This window comes from Argentina anserina, chromosome 7 (assembly GCF_933775445.1).
Source record: "Argentina anserina chromosome 7, drPotAnse1.1, whole genome shotgun sequence".
Lineage (NCBI taxonomy): Eukaryota > Viridiplantae > Streptophyta > Magnoliopsida > Rosales > Rosaceae > Argentina > Argentina anserina.
The window spans coordinates 4,545,910-4,564,215 of NC_065878.1; the positions used below are offsets into that span (position 1 = coordinate 4,545,910).

The following is an 18,306-nucleotide window of genomic DNA, read 5'->3' on the forward strand; positions in this document are numbered from 1 at the left end:
AAATGACCATAATATGAAGAAATTTCATCATGAATCACACATGATTTTCAACTGCTGGAGTCTAGTTTTGACTTTTGAGATCAGCATGCTTTTGGTCTTGTACCAAAAGTTGAGTATCTAACTAGAAACTTGGGATCCCCAGTATCTGAAAATTCTGTCGACAGGAAATCTTCGTAACAATAACGTACTTGTAATTCATTGTTAGAACTTGAAAGTTGAAACCAATGACTAACATCCTCATTCATACTTCAACAATGAAGAGAACTCAAACATCCAGGTTTACATTACTCAATTTTACAAAAATCATGTACAAAAAACCTCATCGGTGGTAGAGAGCAATTCAAGAACAAACTAGGGAAGAATATGGGAACGAAATATCAGAGGGTAGGTACAGCAAAATCCACTACTCCAACACTGCAAAAGTGCAAACAAGTTGGTCAAAGTCGCATAACCTTCTTCTGAGAGTAATTTATGAGTCAAGTTATACAGACAATTTGAGAAGAATTTGATCTTTTATGCTCCTGGCTTCTATCTTTTTTTATTTTATTTTGGGAATCTTTTTAGAGACTTAAAGAGCATGATCAATCATGTTGCTGAGTGTGAAGTATAGCCATCAGGGGATGAACAAGCTGTCATGCAATTAGTATTTCTTCTTATTCTCCAATTCACCACTTTGAAATACTGTTGGGTTATGATCAATGCAACAAAAACCACATACGAGCACTGTAAATTTAATACAACACTCATTATTCGAAAAACATTCTCTCAGATAAATTATGTGAAAGTCATATGCATTTGCGCATACTTAAAATAACTAAATTTCGAACAGAGTAATCACACCCGAATATTTGCAGATTACTAGGTAAATAAAAGAAATTTTGGAAATTGACTTACCACAGAAAGCAATGGTCCCTGCTTAAACTTGTCATGAAATGAAAATGCTATAGGCTTTGGATACTCCCCAGGTCCTCTGATAAACCCTCTGTATCCATATTATAGTAACCATAAGCAAAGGCAACTATTATGCATGGGTATATAAAGGAATAATAATAAATTGAAAAACACAATAAAAATCATCATCTCACATTAATGATGCAGAGATGAGAGGTGTCCTTCTAACATCATAGATGGCAATCAGACCACTATACAACTCATCACAGTCTTTAAAACATACAGCCAATCGCTCTCCCGATGCATCCCAAGCTATCTTATCAATGCCTTGACTGAAGAGATAACAGCATAGATCAGAACTGTTGTCAACAAACATTGACATGCATGTACAAGAGGCGTAAATAATGCATCTTAAGAAAAAATTGTGCTCAAGGGTTCCCAACTTGCTGATCTCATATGAAACACTTAGCATATTTGGCCCAAGATGTAAGATAATATAGACACAAAAGTATCTAACTGACAGGTTTACAAGAAAACAGGCACATTAGGAAGTGCCTGTGTGTAATGAGGCAAAATAGAAGAGAGATACAGGAGGAGAGAGATAACAGAAAGGTCGGCAGCCTCTAAATTCTAATACCAGTGCACCAAGATAACGTGCTACAAACAATCTCCTTTTGTAAGAATCAAAATTTCAGACAACCAAATTGAATAAAATCAGTTAACCAAACACTCATTACTGAAAGGGTAAATTCCTTCTATGGTACCTGATGTTTGGCTATTTGGACAATTTGGTACCTGATGTATGAAAACGGACAATTTGGTACCTAAAGTTTTCAAATTTAGGCCATTTTAGTACTTATGTCAATTTTGACCATATTTTCAAGGTTATTTTTGTCATCTTATCTCTACTTTACTTCAGTTTTGCATAATTCTTTCAAATTGTCTCTAAATTATCACTAAAAATTTGATAACTCATTCACTTAGTATCAGTGATAATTTACATATATAATTTTTCATAATGTAGATATCAATTTAAAATAATTTTAATTATAAGTAATTTAAAAAATATATTTTAATAAAAAATTACAATTGCATAAAGACAATTTATTTACTTTGCAAAAAATAATTAGGATACAATAAGTATATGAAAAAAAAATTATTTTTGATATATGCGAAGTAGATGCTAAGTGGAGTAGATATATCAATTTAATTATCTCTAAATAGGCCACAATTATAGGAAGAAATGAAGAAAAATGTGAATTTAATGAGTTTAGAGCTAGAATGACGAAAATAACCCTAAAAATATGATCAAAATTGATAGAGGTACCAAAATGGCTTACAAATGAAAACTTCAGGTGCTAAATTGTCCGTTTTCATACATCAGGTACTAAATTGTCCAAGTAGCCATACTTCAGGTACCATAGGAGGAATTAACCCTTACTGAAAATGTAAAAACAGCAGGAAATGGTTCTCTACCTGTTTGTTAAGGCTGTAATTTCTGGTAATTCAACAGGTAGTAGGTGCGCATCTGGGAAAAGTTAATGAAAATATAATAACCATAAGATTTCACCAAGTTAAGATAATATTTCTTCAATAGCAACTCACAAACTGTTTATCCATCTTGACAGTATTGTCATTCATTTGAAAAGCATCATTTGCAAGTTCTATTAGCCTCCGTGAAAAACCATCACATTCTCTATCTACCAGAAAGTGCAGAGCACACTTAAGATTGCTCTGACAAAAAACAAAAATGCAGTAAGCATTGACTCACAAGGTATGAGAGAAGTTTGTGTTCTTCATATTGAAGTTAATAGGTGAATGGAAAAGTTTATTTACTTTATTACATTTGTAAAGACTAAAAAAAAAAGTTCAAATAATTGAGGCAATTGGTAAGGATGATCAGCTTTCATATTGTTTTCACAATAAAGCTGTTGCATGGTAATTACTCTATAATGACATGTTTTGAACTGAATGAGACTGTGTACATTCCACCAGAGATCCTCCTATAGGTAGCAGTAGTATACAGCCTAACTAAAGTCAGGGACTGATAGTTTCTAATTCCTTGCTAGCTTATATTAAAGGCTGAACATGACATCAAAGGCAGATATATTATTTGGAATTATTTTGCTGACATCTGCATTCTGCACTAAGGCTTTTCCAAGACTCACTTCGATTTTATTTGCACCAAACCAGAGTTGATGTCTACTTCTCAGCTTGTTGATAGAGTCATTAAAGCGGATTTCGATACTAAAGTTATGATTCTCAATACTTGAGAACTGACTATTTAGAATTCCTTCTCAGCATACACTAAAATTTGCAGCGTAAAGCTGACTATTAGGGAATTTTTTTTCTTTGGCAAGTTCATATATTTCCTTGATGTGCAATGCAGTAGCGAATCTCTTCTCCATCCCTAAAGTACCTTCTTAAACATATATCATAATGAAAGACGCAATTTCTGATCTTTGCATAATTCATATGGAACTTGAAGATAACTACATGCGACCTTAAGACACAAGCAGCAAAATCCCTAGAAAGCCCTCTTATATCCATTTATTAAAAGCTTCCAGCTTGAAGACTAAAATTGTTGTTTAGTGTTTCTCAAATTTTATCTTTTATTTCAACAGCGTTCTTTCTTTGGATGCCCTTCCTACTGTTAGGTTTCTAACACATTGCTCATCTCAATCAAGCTTACCAAAAAGACCAGGGGTGAACGAAAAATACAGATCAAAAGGAACCCTCAAATATAACCATTTGTATCGCGCAAGAAAATTTAAAATCTTAATACATACAAATTTAGAGTACGCTTGCATACCCAGTGATGGCGGCTTTGAAGCAAAATGAATGGAGCCCAATGTTGAAGATTTAGAGAAAGCAAGAAGTATCATACGCCCATCAGGATCCCATGATGCTCCCTAGTATAAAGACACACAATAAGCATACGAAAAAAAAGAACTTATATAAGTTGGACCTTTAACTAAATGTGCTTTAATGGGCTTCATGAGTAAGTGAGGCAATGGACAAGCTGACGTGTTACATTACATTAAGTGATTCAGTTAAAAAGTGATAAGACTAAGTATCTTGGGCATTCCCACAAAAGGTTTAGAACTTATAACACACAGATTTTGTAGGAATACAACAGAAAACAACCAGAGGATAAACGAAAATTTAAAACTTTTAAACTGAAACAAAAATTTGAAAGGAAACCAAGCTTAGAGACTTCTAAACCAGACTTGGAGTTTCCCTCAAACTGCAGTTTATCTTGACAGTAACTAATCAAGCCATATGGAAAGGGAAGGATTAGGTGTTATCCTTTTCCATTTTTGATTTTTTTGCTCCTAAACCTAAATTAAAAAGGATTGACTATGATGTCTCTTATCGTGCTTCTTTCGATACAGCCATACACTTAAAATGACAGCATGGTACAGAGGCCACTGAACTCAATGATCTAAGACAATGGCAGCCATAAGATCATCACTTAATATACATCTAAAAAAATAGCACTGTGGCTAACCTTTACAAAGCCGCTAGTTGATGACCACGATTCAGATGCCCATGTGTTTGTCTCCCAAAGACAAAACGTTCCGTCACTGTTTAACAATATCAGGATAATCAGCTTATTCGTCCTAAACTGGTATGTTTCAATTGATTAGGACAAACCAAACTGGTATATGACAGTACAATTTTGCAGAGAAAAAGTAATCGCCAGTTGTTGACCACTTCAGTATTGATATGCCAGCTAGTCCGCGTCGAATTGGCGTCCCAGTCCCTAAAAAAGCAGACAGGAAATTAGGTCAAGGGTCGGCAAAGTACAGCATAATGTTCCTGCTTATGAGTTCAAAAGCACCTATGTATCCACCAGCAAACAAAAAATTTTCAAAAATCAAATAACCTAAAAGTACTGGACCCTGAATGGAGCAGATTACCGGGTATTAAAAGAGAGGGATTTTAAAACAAGCAAAGCAAAGCGCCTTGCTAAACAATTACAAAGTATAACTAAATATTATTACAATAGAAAAACCGAAATTTCATTAGAAAAGCAGATGCAGATGATTCAAAAAGTAACCTTTTACAATTTTTTACAAATCTTAAAATGGTCTAGCATATTGAGTCATTACAAATGATTATTTTACTTAAATAAAAGCATTTCCAGTAGTGAACTACTTTATGCAATTCTTTTTCAATCACTTTGGTGAATAAATTATTTGATGGTGTGTGGTTAAGCAAGATTTTGCAAGACATATGCCAGTGTCAGAGCAAGTTATGTTAGCAAAAGAACAGTAAATTAGCTCAGTGTGTCAGTTTACAGTGTCATGCATGCTTTAACATGATTGGTGTGAAAAGGAATAGCGGGCAGCATGAGCTATAACTATATTCATGATTCATACTACTAGTATTGGTTATGCAATTAAGTATTGACATGCTATTGCAGAAGAACATCAAATTTAAGACAAAATGAATACAGAAAAAGATATCATTGAATAGCTAACAACACTTCCTATGAGGCAGATATCATGATAGAACTCACAACGTATGAAATTCACAAATAAGTGAGTTGTATATGGTAGATACCTTGAGCAACATCCCATATGGTGAATGATGAACTCTCATAAGAACCAGAAGCCAGATATGTAAGTACTTGTCAAGGATATTACAAACAGCCATAATGTACAAAGTTAGGGTTAAAATTAATCCAAATCCACTTTTTAATCCTGCTCTAGAACAAGATTATGAAAAAGAGGAGTGATGATAAGCATCCAAGTATCTGTGTATTTCTGTAATCAAAGGCAAGACAAAAGCAACTGATCTTCGAAGGGGAAAAAGAAACACATTTTGCATGTCCACATTACTAGTATAAGTTGTGCAAGTCATGCAGTATTTAAAATTATTGAACAAAAAAGTGAGTTTGTTTGGATATCTTCCATCAGGACTCCAGGAAAGTGCAGTGATCTGTTCCTTGTCATGACTCCGAAGAAAATCCACCAAAGTATATCGGGTTCCAGAACCTCTGGAGAGAGTTCCCAAGAAGGAAGAAAGACCTGATCTCACAGACGGAACACTCCCGGGGAAAGAAGCAGACCAGACGCAGATCCCACCACTGAAAAATAAAACAAATGAAATGAAAGAAGATCAGTATCAAGAAACACATAGCCACTCTTAAAATGCACAATGTCATCAAACAGGCAACTGTTTTACTTGCCTACACGCCACAGCAAGTGTTCTCCCACCATTTGGCCTCCACTCAAGTAGCTTTACCCCTTTCTGCGATTCATTTGCCAAAATGCACGGCTCCTTCCCTTCTGTCAAAGTAAAAAAATTCCACACATCCACAAAAGTCAAGCAAAATAAAAAATCCTAACAAAGCAAAGCCAGCAAATAGCAGATAAATCATCTAACCCGAATCCTCGTAGTCTCGAACCAGAACCTGATTTGAGCTGGATATAAACGCTACAACATGTTTATGTGGGTGCCAGCTCAGCCCCTGAAGATCAACTTCCGGTAACAAGTTGACCTACATATCAAATTCCAAGCCCTTATATAACACAATAACAATGCAACTCGAAATTGCAAACAACAGTGCGAAAATTCCGTAATAATGATCGAAATTAATGAATGGAAAAATCAAGATTACATGGTTAGGGCGGAAGAGGCTTTGTAGGCTTTGAAGGAGACCCTTTGATGAGAGAGGTGGTTCACGGTCGGGAGTGGGTGGAGGCCCAACAACCTCGGATTGAAATGGAACCGGACTGAAAGTCATTCCCTGTTTCAAAAACGCCCACATTATTAGAAATCGACCAAACATCATCAAATGAAGAGAAGACATGAAAGTGCGAAGGAACCACGGACCAGAATCTTGCCGTAGGTTTCTTTGGCTCCATCGTCCGACAGGCTTTCGGAAGTGACTGTATGAGAATCGGGTTATCAATTAAGCAACATAGAAACAAGAAGAAGAAGAAGAAGAAGAGGCTTACCGAGGTCGCGATTGATTTCGCAGACGGTGACGGAACCCGGTTGGGGGAAGCTCGGCATTTTTGCCTTCTCTGCTCTCAGACTCTCAGTGTGTTTTGAATTTACGGCTGCGCAACCAGTTTTGACTTTTAAGAGACTACTTCTTGGTTTTTATCCATCTTCTTTTTACCACTTTATAATTTTACTGTTTTACCTAAACCCCCGTTTTTATCATCTTCTTGGTTTCTAATTTTTTATCATCTTCTTTTTATCCCTTTATAGTTTTACGGTTTTACCTTCATCATCTTGGTTTCGGCAAAATTTTAACAAATGAAGTATGGATGACTGAGAATTAAGGTTAACTTATTTTCCGATATATCAAAATGGTGTTTGAGGTATAAATCCTGACCCCTAATTTAAATACAAACTGTCAGGTGTTCCGTCACTTTATGTGGCTTCCGTTATATTTGAGAGGACATTTTTGTCAAAGCGAAAGCCCATGTCTTCTCCTACGCTAAAACCAGCCTCCATTGTAAAGCTGCCCCCAAATTAACTAGATTCGCTCACCCTTGCATCTTTTGCCTCTACCAAGCCTCTCTTACCTCTAGCGGGTCACAACTTACACGCGATCGAGTTCTATTCAGGCCACCAGTCGCACCATTGTTCACCTCTCTCCCCACTAACTAGCCATCATCACCACAACACGTCCACCAAAACGTCTGGGCGCTTGAGATTAAGAGGGGAACACTTCAAATTGGACGACGACCTATCAGACTTACGGATTTGAGGACTCAATTTAGGGGTATCCGGGGGCAGCGATGAAGAGCTTGTTGTGGTGGTTGTGGAGGCTACAGTGGTCAATCCCTATCTCTTACTGGATTTGCCTTGATGTCGTCGTTAATAATAGGGATAGATTATGGGCCAGGCTGCAATGCAAATTCATCTAGGTGAGTGAGTCATTATTCATAATTGGGATTGTAGTATTGGTTCTGTTAGGACTGCAATTTTAGAAATTCGGATTCAGTATAGTGATGACTTGGGAATTGTATAGATTTTGAGGTTTCCACTTCAAGGTGTGTTCAATCTCATCTATCCATAATGTTATTGAGTATTGACACTAAAACATGGAACTTTGATCAGTTCGGGTTCATAGATCAGATTGACATATATGGAAACATCTTTATGCATATTACAAATGATAATAGACTATCTCAAATTATTCCTGGGGAAAGAGGCACCAAGTTGTTCTGCGCGATCATGTTGATGTTCGGCACTAGGTCGGAGGGACGGGATCGAGTTGTAGGCTTGCAGATGCAGGGTTATGAACGAGATCACAAAAATTACTGTGATATCCTTAACAGTGTAAATAATGGCATGAGGTTGACGGTGTTACTAACAGTGGGTATCAAAAGTGTTTCGGGTTTTCAATCTTGGGTACTATTGTGTTAGATTAGAAAGTTTATACATCTTAATTCTCAGTGACCCCTACTTCATATACCGTTCTTAAAATTTTGCCCTTGATTTTTATCTAAGAATCATCTTTCACTATCCCAAACGACTTTTAAAAAAAAATCTGATATTGTGGTACTTTGAATTGAATCAGCCGTAAAATAAAATAGTTTTGTGTTTGGTAAAACCTTATTTTTAAAAGTTGTTGTCATACCATAAAAATATTATTTTCCTAGTGTTTTTTATGACAGCAGTTTCTAAAAGCAATTGTGATGTTGCTTCTAAAAGCAATTGTGGTGCTGCTTCTAAAAGTTGTTTCGAGTCGCCTGTAATTTTTGTTTTTAAACTGCTTTTATTTGATTTACTAAACACATTAGAATTTAAAAACCGACGAAGAAGCTGATTAATTTAAAAGAAAAGTTATATCAAACTAGGCCTAAAAGCCTTAATAAAATAAGGCACAATTTAGCACAACTGTACTGTGGGTAGAATTGATTTTGAAACTGCTACAAGATGAATCAGCTGAAGCATTTGATATACTGTTTTGAAAATTGTTGTGAGACGACTGAAAAAACAATTTTAAGTGTTTGGTTATGTTATGAATGAAACGTATAATTCTCAATATGGATATATATTTTTTTGGGTAAGCGTAGAGAGGACCAACATCCTCCTACGAAAATTTATTGAAACGAAAAAAGATACAAAGAGGAATAAAAGAATAGCAAACACAATTATTCCTCAACCAACTAAAAAACAGCTAACAAAAACAAAAATTAGGAAATCCTAATCGATCTCTATTATAATGACTCACAAAAAAATCTAGAACTGAATCCCACCAAGTAAAACTATCTGAAGAAGTACCGAAATTAGTAAGAGTATCAGCAGCTTGATTGCCCTCACGAAAAATATGGCTTGATCTAAAATGCATTTGGGAGATTCGATGCAAGCAATTGGATCACTCCACACAAAGACTCCAAGGAACTAGATTAGAAAACTGTATATAAAGAAGAATAAGAGAAGAGTCTACTTCTAACCATATAAACTTCTAGTCTCTAACCTAAGTTAATTCAAGAGCCTTAATGACCGCCATGACTTCTGCAACAACTGAGCTAGGGATATCAAATGTAGAAGAGAAAGCACCTAAAATCATACTTTTGTAGTCTCTATAAACACCACCATAGCCTGCCTTAGTAGAACTAATTTTCCATGCTCCATCAGTATTAACTTTGATCAAACCAAAAGGAGGGGTTAACCAGCTCACCTCAATCACTCGAGGTGCCCGGCGAGGCTTGCAACTAGCACCCATACTTTTAATTACACAAAGCTCTTGAACATTATTAAACATGGAACCGGAAGACAACTTACTAGAGGCTGCAACATTACCTGTAATTAGACGGCAAGCTTGAGAAACAGTAACTTCAATACCATCATACCATGCTCGATTTCTACAATGCCAAATGAACCAAAGAGCTGACGCAAAACATGCAACCCAAAGATCATGTAATTGAGAACTCCGACCAGCCGACAACCCCATATTCAAAATATCAACAATAGAGCTTGGGGCATCATGAAGCTCAAACTTCCCTAACATAATGGACCGAATAGCTACTGAGAAAAAACAATGAAGAAAAATATGATCTAAATTCTCAATATGGATATATTATATTATAAATTGTATTACGAATTTTGTTTGATATGAAAATATAACTAATTAAATTTCTCATATATTGTGTTGTGCAGTGATTCAAATCATCAATGTATAATTAGTTTATATCTCAATTAGCATATAAGATACAATTTGTTTGGTATTCATTTATGCATGTCACTCTGGATTTATCAACTTTTTTTTTTACCACTTTATAGTTTTACGGTTTTACCTTTTTATACCCCATCAAATTTCGTTTTGCTATAAAAATATGGTTTATCTGTTGGCGAAGCCCCGCCCAATTACGGCGAAGTCGAACTCTGACTCCCTCTGAACTCGCCGATTTTCTTCTTCCACTTCGAAAGTCTTCGTCCTCTACTTCCCTGGGCTTCTTCGTCTTGTACTTCCGAAGAAATTGTATGTATGTCATTTTGTTCAGTTCAATCCACTTTTTGTTCAATTGTAACTACTTCATAATCTCGGAGTTTGCTTCAGTACTTCAGTGGTAGTAGCAGTAGTTGGGTAATCATGTCTTGTTGCTCTGTATCAATGGTTCCTATCTTATCAGTAGGTTTCTGCTTCTTAAGAAGTTGGGAGTCCCTGTGCAGTAAGATATATGTAGTACTTGTAAAGCTAGAAGCCTAGAGTAATTTCTGGTTAACCATGAACGACTATGTGCTGTGAAACTGTGAACCACAAATGAACCCTATACCACCTACTGCAAAACTGAACTAATTGAGTTATTTGTAATAATAGAGACCTTCATAAAATAAAATGTGAGAATGCCAGGAGTGGAAAGCCATTGGTCTCAGTTGGACACCAGCTAGCTCGGAATTCGGAAATATTGACCAAGCTTTGGGCTTTGTAGGTGGTTATATAATAAGTTACAATGGGACCTGATTTATTGATTAAATGAGCAGTTTGTTCGGATTATTACCTCACAAGTTTGCTTCAATCTCCTTTAAGCATTTTCGGAAAGAAGTTGCTTTTTTGTGCTGATGCCCTTGCTCAGTAAGGTTATTTTTGTAATGGTGTTGTTTCTTGGTCTTCTGAGTTGCCTCTCTCTGTTTACGGCCTTCAGATTTGATCTTGTGCGTGGCGGGTGCAGCAGAGGGTTTATGTTAGATATTTCCTTCTAATCGAAATTAAAAAAAAATTGATTAAAATAAGAATGGTAGCTTATAGTACGTACAACCTTTGAAATGATTTTTTCTGTGAGGGTGACGTGTATGTGTGTAAATGCAAAATCCTTATTTTGTTATTCCATTGAGAGGTTTGTTACAATCAATGGTCTTGGTGAAGTAGTTGCTGGTAGATGTATATGTACTAATGATCTGATCGGTAATTCATTACAGAATTTACTAGTCTATGCAGCAATATAGTATCTGATACAACTAAGAATTTTTGAATAGGCACCATTGTGGAGACATACAAGCTGCTTAACATGTATTTGAGGGAATAGATATTTCTGCATACAGATATTTTTCTAAGGAAGCATATTTCTTAAGGCATATATTTTCTTCTTTCTAATTTCCTAGATCTGGGAGACTCATTTTCTATATTGTTTCTGGTTACATTTTATATATTAATTTAATAAATTATGTGGACGAAGGACCTATTGCAAGAAATGGTGTGATTAGGAGTGTTGGAACTCACATAGAGGGTGTGCGTGTGTGTCTATATATATAAACTATAAAGATAATAAAATTCAATTGTACAATCCAGATTCTCCACAGTAAATCTTTTGTTTTTGGTTCAGAAGTTCAAGCTCATCCAAGGTTTGCATACTGGATCCGCCACTGGGGGAGAGGATAAATGGAGGCGGCCATGGCCTTGGGCAGAGGCGCAGCCAAGGACGGCCTTAGAATTGATTGGGAGGATCATTCGGGGAACAAGAAAACCATGTTTCCGTTACCGTGTACCTTGTTTCAGGTAATGCTGCAGCCACCTCGTCGTCACCGACTAACTGTATGTGCAAGCTCGGAGTTGGATGGGGCAAAAGGCTCTGGAACCACAGCTAGAGGACGCAGACTTCTTAAAATTCGTGAAGATAAGAGGAAGCGCGAGTATGATCGCCTTCACAACTATCCTGCTTGGGCCAAGTGAGTCATTCATTATTATTTTTTCTATGTTTATAATTAGTGTTTTCATTATCATAGTACTAATTAATTTCCTGTGTCGGTAAGGAAAGAGTGTTAGAAAATGCATGCAAAGATGATGCTGAGTTTAGAGCCCTTCTGGGAGATAGCATTGGAAACCCTGACCTCATGAGGAAAAGGGTTGAAGAAAGAGTTCGCCAGAAGGGCAGGGACTTCCGCAAATCAAAAACCGGTTCAGTCCTTGCCTTCAAAGTCTTATTCAGAGAGTAATTCTTTAAAATTGTCATCCTCCCTATCTCTCTTGTAACAAAAGAAGACTATTTCATACTCTCCTTTGGTGTCTGACAGCTTCAATCCCCTTGATTCCTACATTTGGTTTGAATTCTTTGGACCACCATCTGACCGTGATGTTGATCTCTTTGGAAGTGTACGTTAATCAGTCCACTTTGTGCTCAACTTACTTAGCCTATTTGAAAATATAGATCGTTTCAGCTTTCGTGTCAGAATTAATTCTTTGATTTTGCTTAAATTGGTTTTAAAACTTATGCAGGTTATTCAGTCGTGGTATGTTCTGGGACGCTTGGGTGCCTTTAATTCTACTAATCTGCAGGTTTGTTCACTTGCTTTTTTGTTTTATATTTTTTATTTTTTTCTTCTTCTGGTACCTATGTACGTGATTGACACTGGCTTCTTTTGCTTTACGTCATTGTATTGCAACTGATCCTTGAATTCATAGAACAACAGGGAAGGGGAAAACGATAAAAAAGGAATATAATTTCTGCAATTTCATTGAACATTTACAATTTGGTATATTAATTTCATGAACTATATACCGATATTTGTTTTATCATACTTGTGGTTAATAACTGGGTGAGACTCATACAAAAGAAATTACTTGGTCAATCAGTAAAATGCAATCTTTTATATATTGAAAAAATATGTAGTGATCAAGGGTCGTGTGAATTACCCAACATTCCAGCAATGGTTATGTTAATGATGTAATACAACTGTGCAAGTTCTAGTTGTCATTATATAAGTGTCACTCTGACTTCTGACTGATTACAGTTTGTCCTCCTTAGGATGCAGCATCCCCATGTCTTAATGGTTTGTTTTCGTCTGAGATGTCTTTGACTATATTATAAAAACTCCTGTACTGCCCTGTGTTCTCTCTCAGTTTTAAATGAAAGTGATCCGACTTTGTTGAGGGAAAAAAAATGAAAGATAGTTCAACTTCGTGTTATTATGTCAATTACAAATGCTAGAAGTAGCATAATAGTAGACAATTCGTAAAAATGTAAATTCTATGCCTCCATCTGGTCTTAAATCTCATCCTACTCGAACAGTGCTTAAAGTGCTGAAATTTGGGAGGAAAAAGGTTTGCCAATGAAAAATTATCATTCTTTTCCCTGAGGAATTGGTGTAGACCAGTACGCTATATTTCTGGTTCAAGAAATGAATATTGATGTATGGAACCAAAACCTCAAGGATTTTATAATAAATTAAGCTAATATTTCCCAATATGAGCCTATTTGTATTAGGTACTTCTGCTTCATATAGTTTTTGTGGGATGTTTGTGCCTCATCTTTTCCTTAAAGTGTTATTTTTAGTAATGCATCTATGTAAAAGGACCGAGATTGCTTATGTAATTTTGATGTGGCAGTTGGCAAACTCATCTATGGAGTACAATCCCCTGTATGATGTGGATAAGGGTTTCAAAGTGATGCCATCTTCATTTCATGAGATCAGTGACATTGAATTTCAGGATAACTGGGGTCGTGTTTGGTATGCCGCACAGAACTTAATTTGAAGAATTGTCCTAATGTACTTTTTAACTCTTACTTTATACATATGAGAGCTTGCACATTTATCTGTTACAGGGTAGACCTGGGTACAGCTGACTATTTTGCTGTTGATGTACTCCTCAACTGCTTTATAGTCTTAAGTTCAGAGTAAGTTTGATTAATTTGAAGCAAAAAACGGATTCCATTAATTCCGAGTATCCTGTTCTGTGTGTTCAGGTCATTTATTTACTGTGTTCTTCCTTGCCCATTTTGGTGGCAGATATATAGGCATTCAGCAGATAGTTTTTGGTGGTCAGAAAATGGGTGACTGGGAAGAAGGCATGACCAACGCAGAGTATGGATATAAGTACTTCAAGATATAGATCATCTAATGTCCAACTTTTTGTATCACATTGAAGTTTCCTCTACCAGACGTGGTTGTTTCATTAAGACTCTATAAGGATATGCTCTTACTCTTATAATTGTCTTTCTGATTTGCAAAATCATTCTCAAAAGATTTTACCACAACAGAGGGAATTGCCAAATGCTGGCTGCAGAACAATCAGTAGTAAATGATAAACTTGCAGATTGAAACACTCAATAGATAAAAGTACGAACTCCTGTACTGTGTCAAAATGGAAGGAGCTCTAACATTTTCTTACTTACAGATTGAAACATTCAATAGATAAATACAAACTCCACTAAAATGCAATAAGAAAAATGGCTAAAACTTGAAGTGTCTTGTGTATGAATAGCATGAATAATTAATTTGAATCACTTCCACCCCACACTAATAGGGTGCTGCTCATCTTTCCTTCCAATAGACATTTTGCTCAAAATTAGAATCCTTTACAGGCTATCCATACAAACAATATTGCTACTAGAGTTTAGAGTTTAGGGGTACAACATCATCATAAAGAGAATCCTCTAAACTCTACTTAATCACTCCATAGGATTCCTAACTCGTCTTGAAACTTTATTTAAAGAGAAGGATACCATTATAATTGTATTCCTGATTAGCAAAAGCATTTTCAGGTGCAAACAAAGAGCATTGCCAAATCCGGAATGCATAACATTTAGTATCTGAGAAACCTAAGGTTTCAGCATCCCTCGTATTGATGCCAATAAATAGGTGTCACCTGCATGTAATCGTTAAAATCAATCGTATCATATTGTGCGCTTTCAGCCTGATATGATCTTCTTATCATATAACTGCCCGGAGCTCTCCATTTCGCAGGTTCAATTTCCTATGCTGTGACAAAATTGAAGGTGCTCTAGCATTTTTGATTCTCAATGCCAAGTCATAACTGGAATAGGTGTTTAGCTTTATAGCATTCAATATAGCTTGCAAGATTTGTAGAGGATCACCATGACCAACAACTAAGATCGTGCATCTGCAGGTTGAACACATTCAAGAGACAATTAAAAACAGAAAAATCGATAGCATTGTTTAATTTGTGAGATGTATTAGAGTAAGGCAGGGTACAAGTCATATACAGTAAACCGATTAATTGGGGTGTCTCCAAGTTGTGCTTATGAACTTAGAATGCATAAAAATAAGAATACAAACTTTTCATTCAAGGTTTCATTTCAGTTTTTCATAGAATTATATGTATTTCCAATCAGATTATTACATTCAATACAGTTATGAAATATGGAAATATGATGAACTGATTTAACTAAAGGTGCATATGTGGGGCTATAATATTATTATAGATGTTGGAGTATTGAATACGAGTAAAAATGTTATTCATAAACGTACCCTTGAAATAGAGATTCCATAGTTACCATCGCATCTGCAAGTCTAGATGCAACATCATCAACACTTTCTCCACCTCCTGGCCTCATCAGAGGATCTATCGCATCAAGTGTGCCATATATCTCATTGTACTATAGGTGAAAGGAAATTAGAGTTAGGTTAATATGGTTGAGGTAGTAGACTGTAAAAAGCAAGCCAAACAGAAAATAATTGACTAAATTCAGTGGTTGCCTACTGCATCACTAGAACCAAGCTCAAATGAAGGACCAAAGAAGCGTTCGTGCAGAGTTTCCATCACCTGTAAAGTAAACAAGTAATAGCTATTACATACACACTACGAAAATCACTCGCGCTGATGTCAGGCAAAAACTGAACCTATCATATTTTTAATTATGGTTTTCTAGCTTACAGTGCTAATCCAACATAAATCCTTTGGGGCTGGGACTGAAGTAACTGCAGCATTTTACCTTACACTGAGGACCATCAAACTGAATGTTCAAGACAGATGCAACAATTCTAGCAGTCTGAGTTGTTCTCGAAAACGGAGAGTAGCAAATGCGAACATCTGCAAGTGGTATGCAACTTTCCACAAGTAACTGCACAGGCAACAGAGACTTATCGCATATCCTAAACAACCACACCTTCAAATGCTTTCAAATGCTTATAATTGTAGAATCCACTCTCTAATCTGTAATGTCTAACCGGTAAGGTCTTTATGGCGAACCATTCTTTCTCTTCTGATTTTCAAGTACAAATCTCATTTCCTACTTGGTATGTTATTTCCTTAGACCCAGTTTTATACAAAAGACCAAATTTTGAAAAAAGATTATTACTGCAATGCAAAACTGAAAGACAGGATATCTAAACAAAAGATTACCTTATTGAACAATTCACCAGCTATTTGAGCCTGATTAACACCTAGTGGCGCCAACTGATAATCTGGGCGGATACCATTTTCCTGAATAGAGTAGCTATTACAGTAAAGTTTGAAAGGGAAGAGGAAGAAGAAAGAGAAGAAATAGTATTACCATGGAAGAAACAATGAAGCCTTTCTCATTTGGAATGCTCCTGCCGTGCCTCAATACCCAGTACTTGTTTCTCATGAACGACATTGTCTCCGCCATTTTAATCGGGAGAAAATTAGATATAGGCCAATATTAAAGTCCCGTCTTTAAAATAATCCGCACCCAATTTTTCTTTCAATCTATATCTTGTTCCGGGAGAATTACTATTTTACTTTTGTATGTGTCTTACCCTTAATAAGTTTCCTGTTAGAGATAGATTAGCATCTCTGTAATAGATTATGACTCTGAATCCTATGGGATTGTGGTTTTGTAATATCTATATATATGCCCACATATCATTCAATAAAGACACAGTTAGTTCATCATGCATCACGTTATCACGCATTTACTCTAAAATCCTGAACTTTTAGAGCCCTAGAAATCCTTTTTTTTTTCGCCGGCCGCCCTTGTCTCCAGCCTCCGGCACCCTTCCCGTCGGCGCTCCTCGTTGGCGACAGCCCCTACCGCTCCTCGCAGCCCCGCAGCCCCGCAGCTCCGCAGGGTCTCCTCCGCATTTGCCCCACAAAATCCCGCATCAAAGCACTCAAGATTGCTTCTCCAGCATATTCATGCAAGCAATGCGAACTTAAAAGGCAAAATCTTCGCTCAAGAGAATTTACTCACGTCTTCTCCACACTTTCAAATGTAATTTTTCATTAACGTTCCCGCTTTTGAACATATAGATATATTATATCGGGCGCTATTAGCCTTCTTCATGTCTTCTTTCCGGCCTTTCTTATAACGCCGATGAGACCAAATATGGATATGATTCCCCTCTTAGTTGATGTTTTTCGTGTGACGGTCTTGGCGGAGTCACGATTGTTTTGAAAATGGAAGTTAATAGATTTTCGTGTGGTCACCTGAGTGCACCACTGTTTTGGGTGCGATCATGAGTATCGCCGTTTGCATCGATTTTTGTTGTGACCATATACGTCACCCCTTCTAATTCATATTATACTTTAACATAATTGATCTTGTATTCGTTTTTGTAGATGTCACCGCCATCTCAACCGGAATTTGGCCTTCTTGATCTAGAAGGCAAGGAATACCACAGCTGGGTTTCTGACATGGAGCTCGTTTTCGAGAGCCGAGGGATCCAAGGCATGTTTGCCGACCCTCTTGCTAATTCCCCACCTATGACCAAGACTTAAGCTCTCATCTTCATGAGACGTCATAACCATGCAACTCTCAAGAGGCAATACTTGAACGTAAAAGATCCTAAAGAATTATGGGACAAACTACGCTTGCGGTACAACAACGTTCATGATAAGCTTCTCCCTTAATTAACCGTTAGATGGGATAACATTCGTCTATTGGACTATGAGAGAGTGGATGACTTCAATCAGGATATGTTATGCCTCCAATCCGATCTTGGCACCGTTGGTGTCATCAAGACCGACCTAGATCTTCTCAATAAGACATTGGACACGTTTCCAATCAACTATGAGGTTCAAGCTCATACGTACCGCACTCATGTAGAGGAAAGGAAGATTTGGTCTTTCGCTGACTTAATGGCGCTCTTGGCAAAGAAGGAGAGGCATTCTGAGATCCTCCTCAACAATAATAATAGACCGGTTGGTACTAAAAAGATATCTACGCCACAGTCTAACTATGGGAAAGCTCCTAAGCAAAAGAATCAATCAAGGAACGCTCCATACCAGCAACAACATAA

The 18,306-nt window shown here is 36.6% G+C and overlaps 3 protein-coding genes across 4 annotated transcripts; 1 reads left to right on the forward strand and 2 right to left on the reverse strand.

Moving 5' to 3' along the window:
* Window positions 1–144: 144 nt before the first annotated feature.
* On the reverse strand, window positions 145–6,985 carry LOC126803241 (aladin). Its single transcript, XM_050531031.1, has 14 exons — window positions 6,861–6,985; window positions 6,736–6,791; window positions 6,521–6,649; window positions 6,286–6,400; window positions 6,089–6,188; window positions 5,802–5,986; window positions 5,461–5,514; window positions 4,570–4,657; window positions 4,403–4,478; window positions 3,704–3,803; window positions 2,368–2,419; window positions 1,086–1,223; window positions 895–982; window positions 145–414 (listed from the first exon to the last, which is right to left on the reverse strand). The coding sequence occupies exons 1-14, from the start codon at window positions 6,916–6,918 to the stop codon at window positions 352–354; spliced, it is 1,302 nt and encodes a 433-aa protein (XP_050386988.1). The 5' UTR covers window positions 6,919–6,985; the 3' UTR covers window positions 145–351.
* Window positions 6,986–10,236: 3,251 nt separating this feature from the next.
* Window positions 10,237–14,339, forward strand: LOC126803249 (uncharacterized). 2 transcript variants are annotated; one of them, XM_050531043.1, is made up of 8 exons: window positions 10,237–10,352; window positions 11,691–12,033; window positions 12,123–12,296; window positions 12,379–12,457; window positions 12,581–12,640; window positions 13,691–13,812; window positions 13,908–13,979; window positions 14,092–14,339. In XM_050531043.1, exons 2-8 carry the CDS (start codon window positions 11,747–11,749, stop codon window positions 14,192–14,194), a joined length of 897 nt encoding a protein of 298 aa, XP_050387000.1. In that variant the 5' UTR covers window positions 10,237–10,352; window positions 11,691–11,746; the 3' UTR covers window positions 14,195–14,339. The 2 variants fall into 2 exon arrangements, with proteins under 2 accessions (XP_050387000.1, XP_050386999.1); XM_050531042.1 differs by having other exon boundaries at window positions 10,246–10,348; window positions 14,092–14,338.
* Window positions 14,340–15,015: 676 nt separating this feature from the next.
* Window positions 15,016–16,705, reverse strand: LOC126803250 (uncharacterized). The gene is made up of 6 exons (XM_050531044.1): window positions 16,599–16,705; window positions 16,448–16,528; window positions 16,038–16,166; window positions 15,806–15,868; window positions 15,574–15,701; window positions 15,016–15,205 (listed from the first exon to the last, which is right to left on the reverse strand). The coding sequence occupies exons 1-6, from the start codon at window positions 16,692–16,694 to the stop codon at window positions 15,016–15,018; spliced, it is 687 nt and encodes a 228-aa protein (XP_050387001.1). The 5' UTR covers window positions 16,695–16,705.
* Window positions 16,706–18,306: the final 1,601 nt, after the last annotated feature.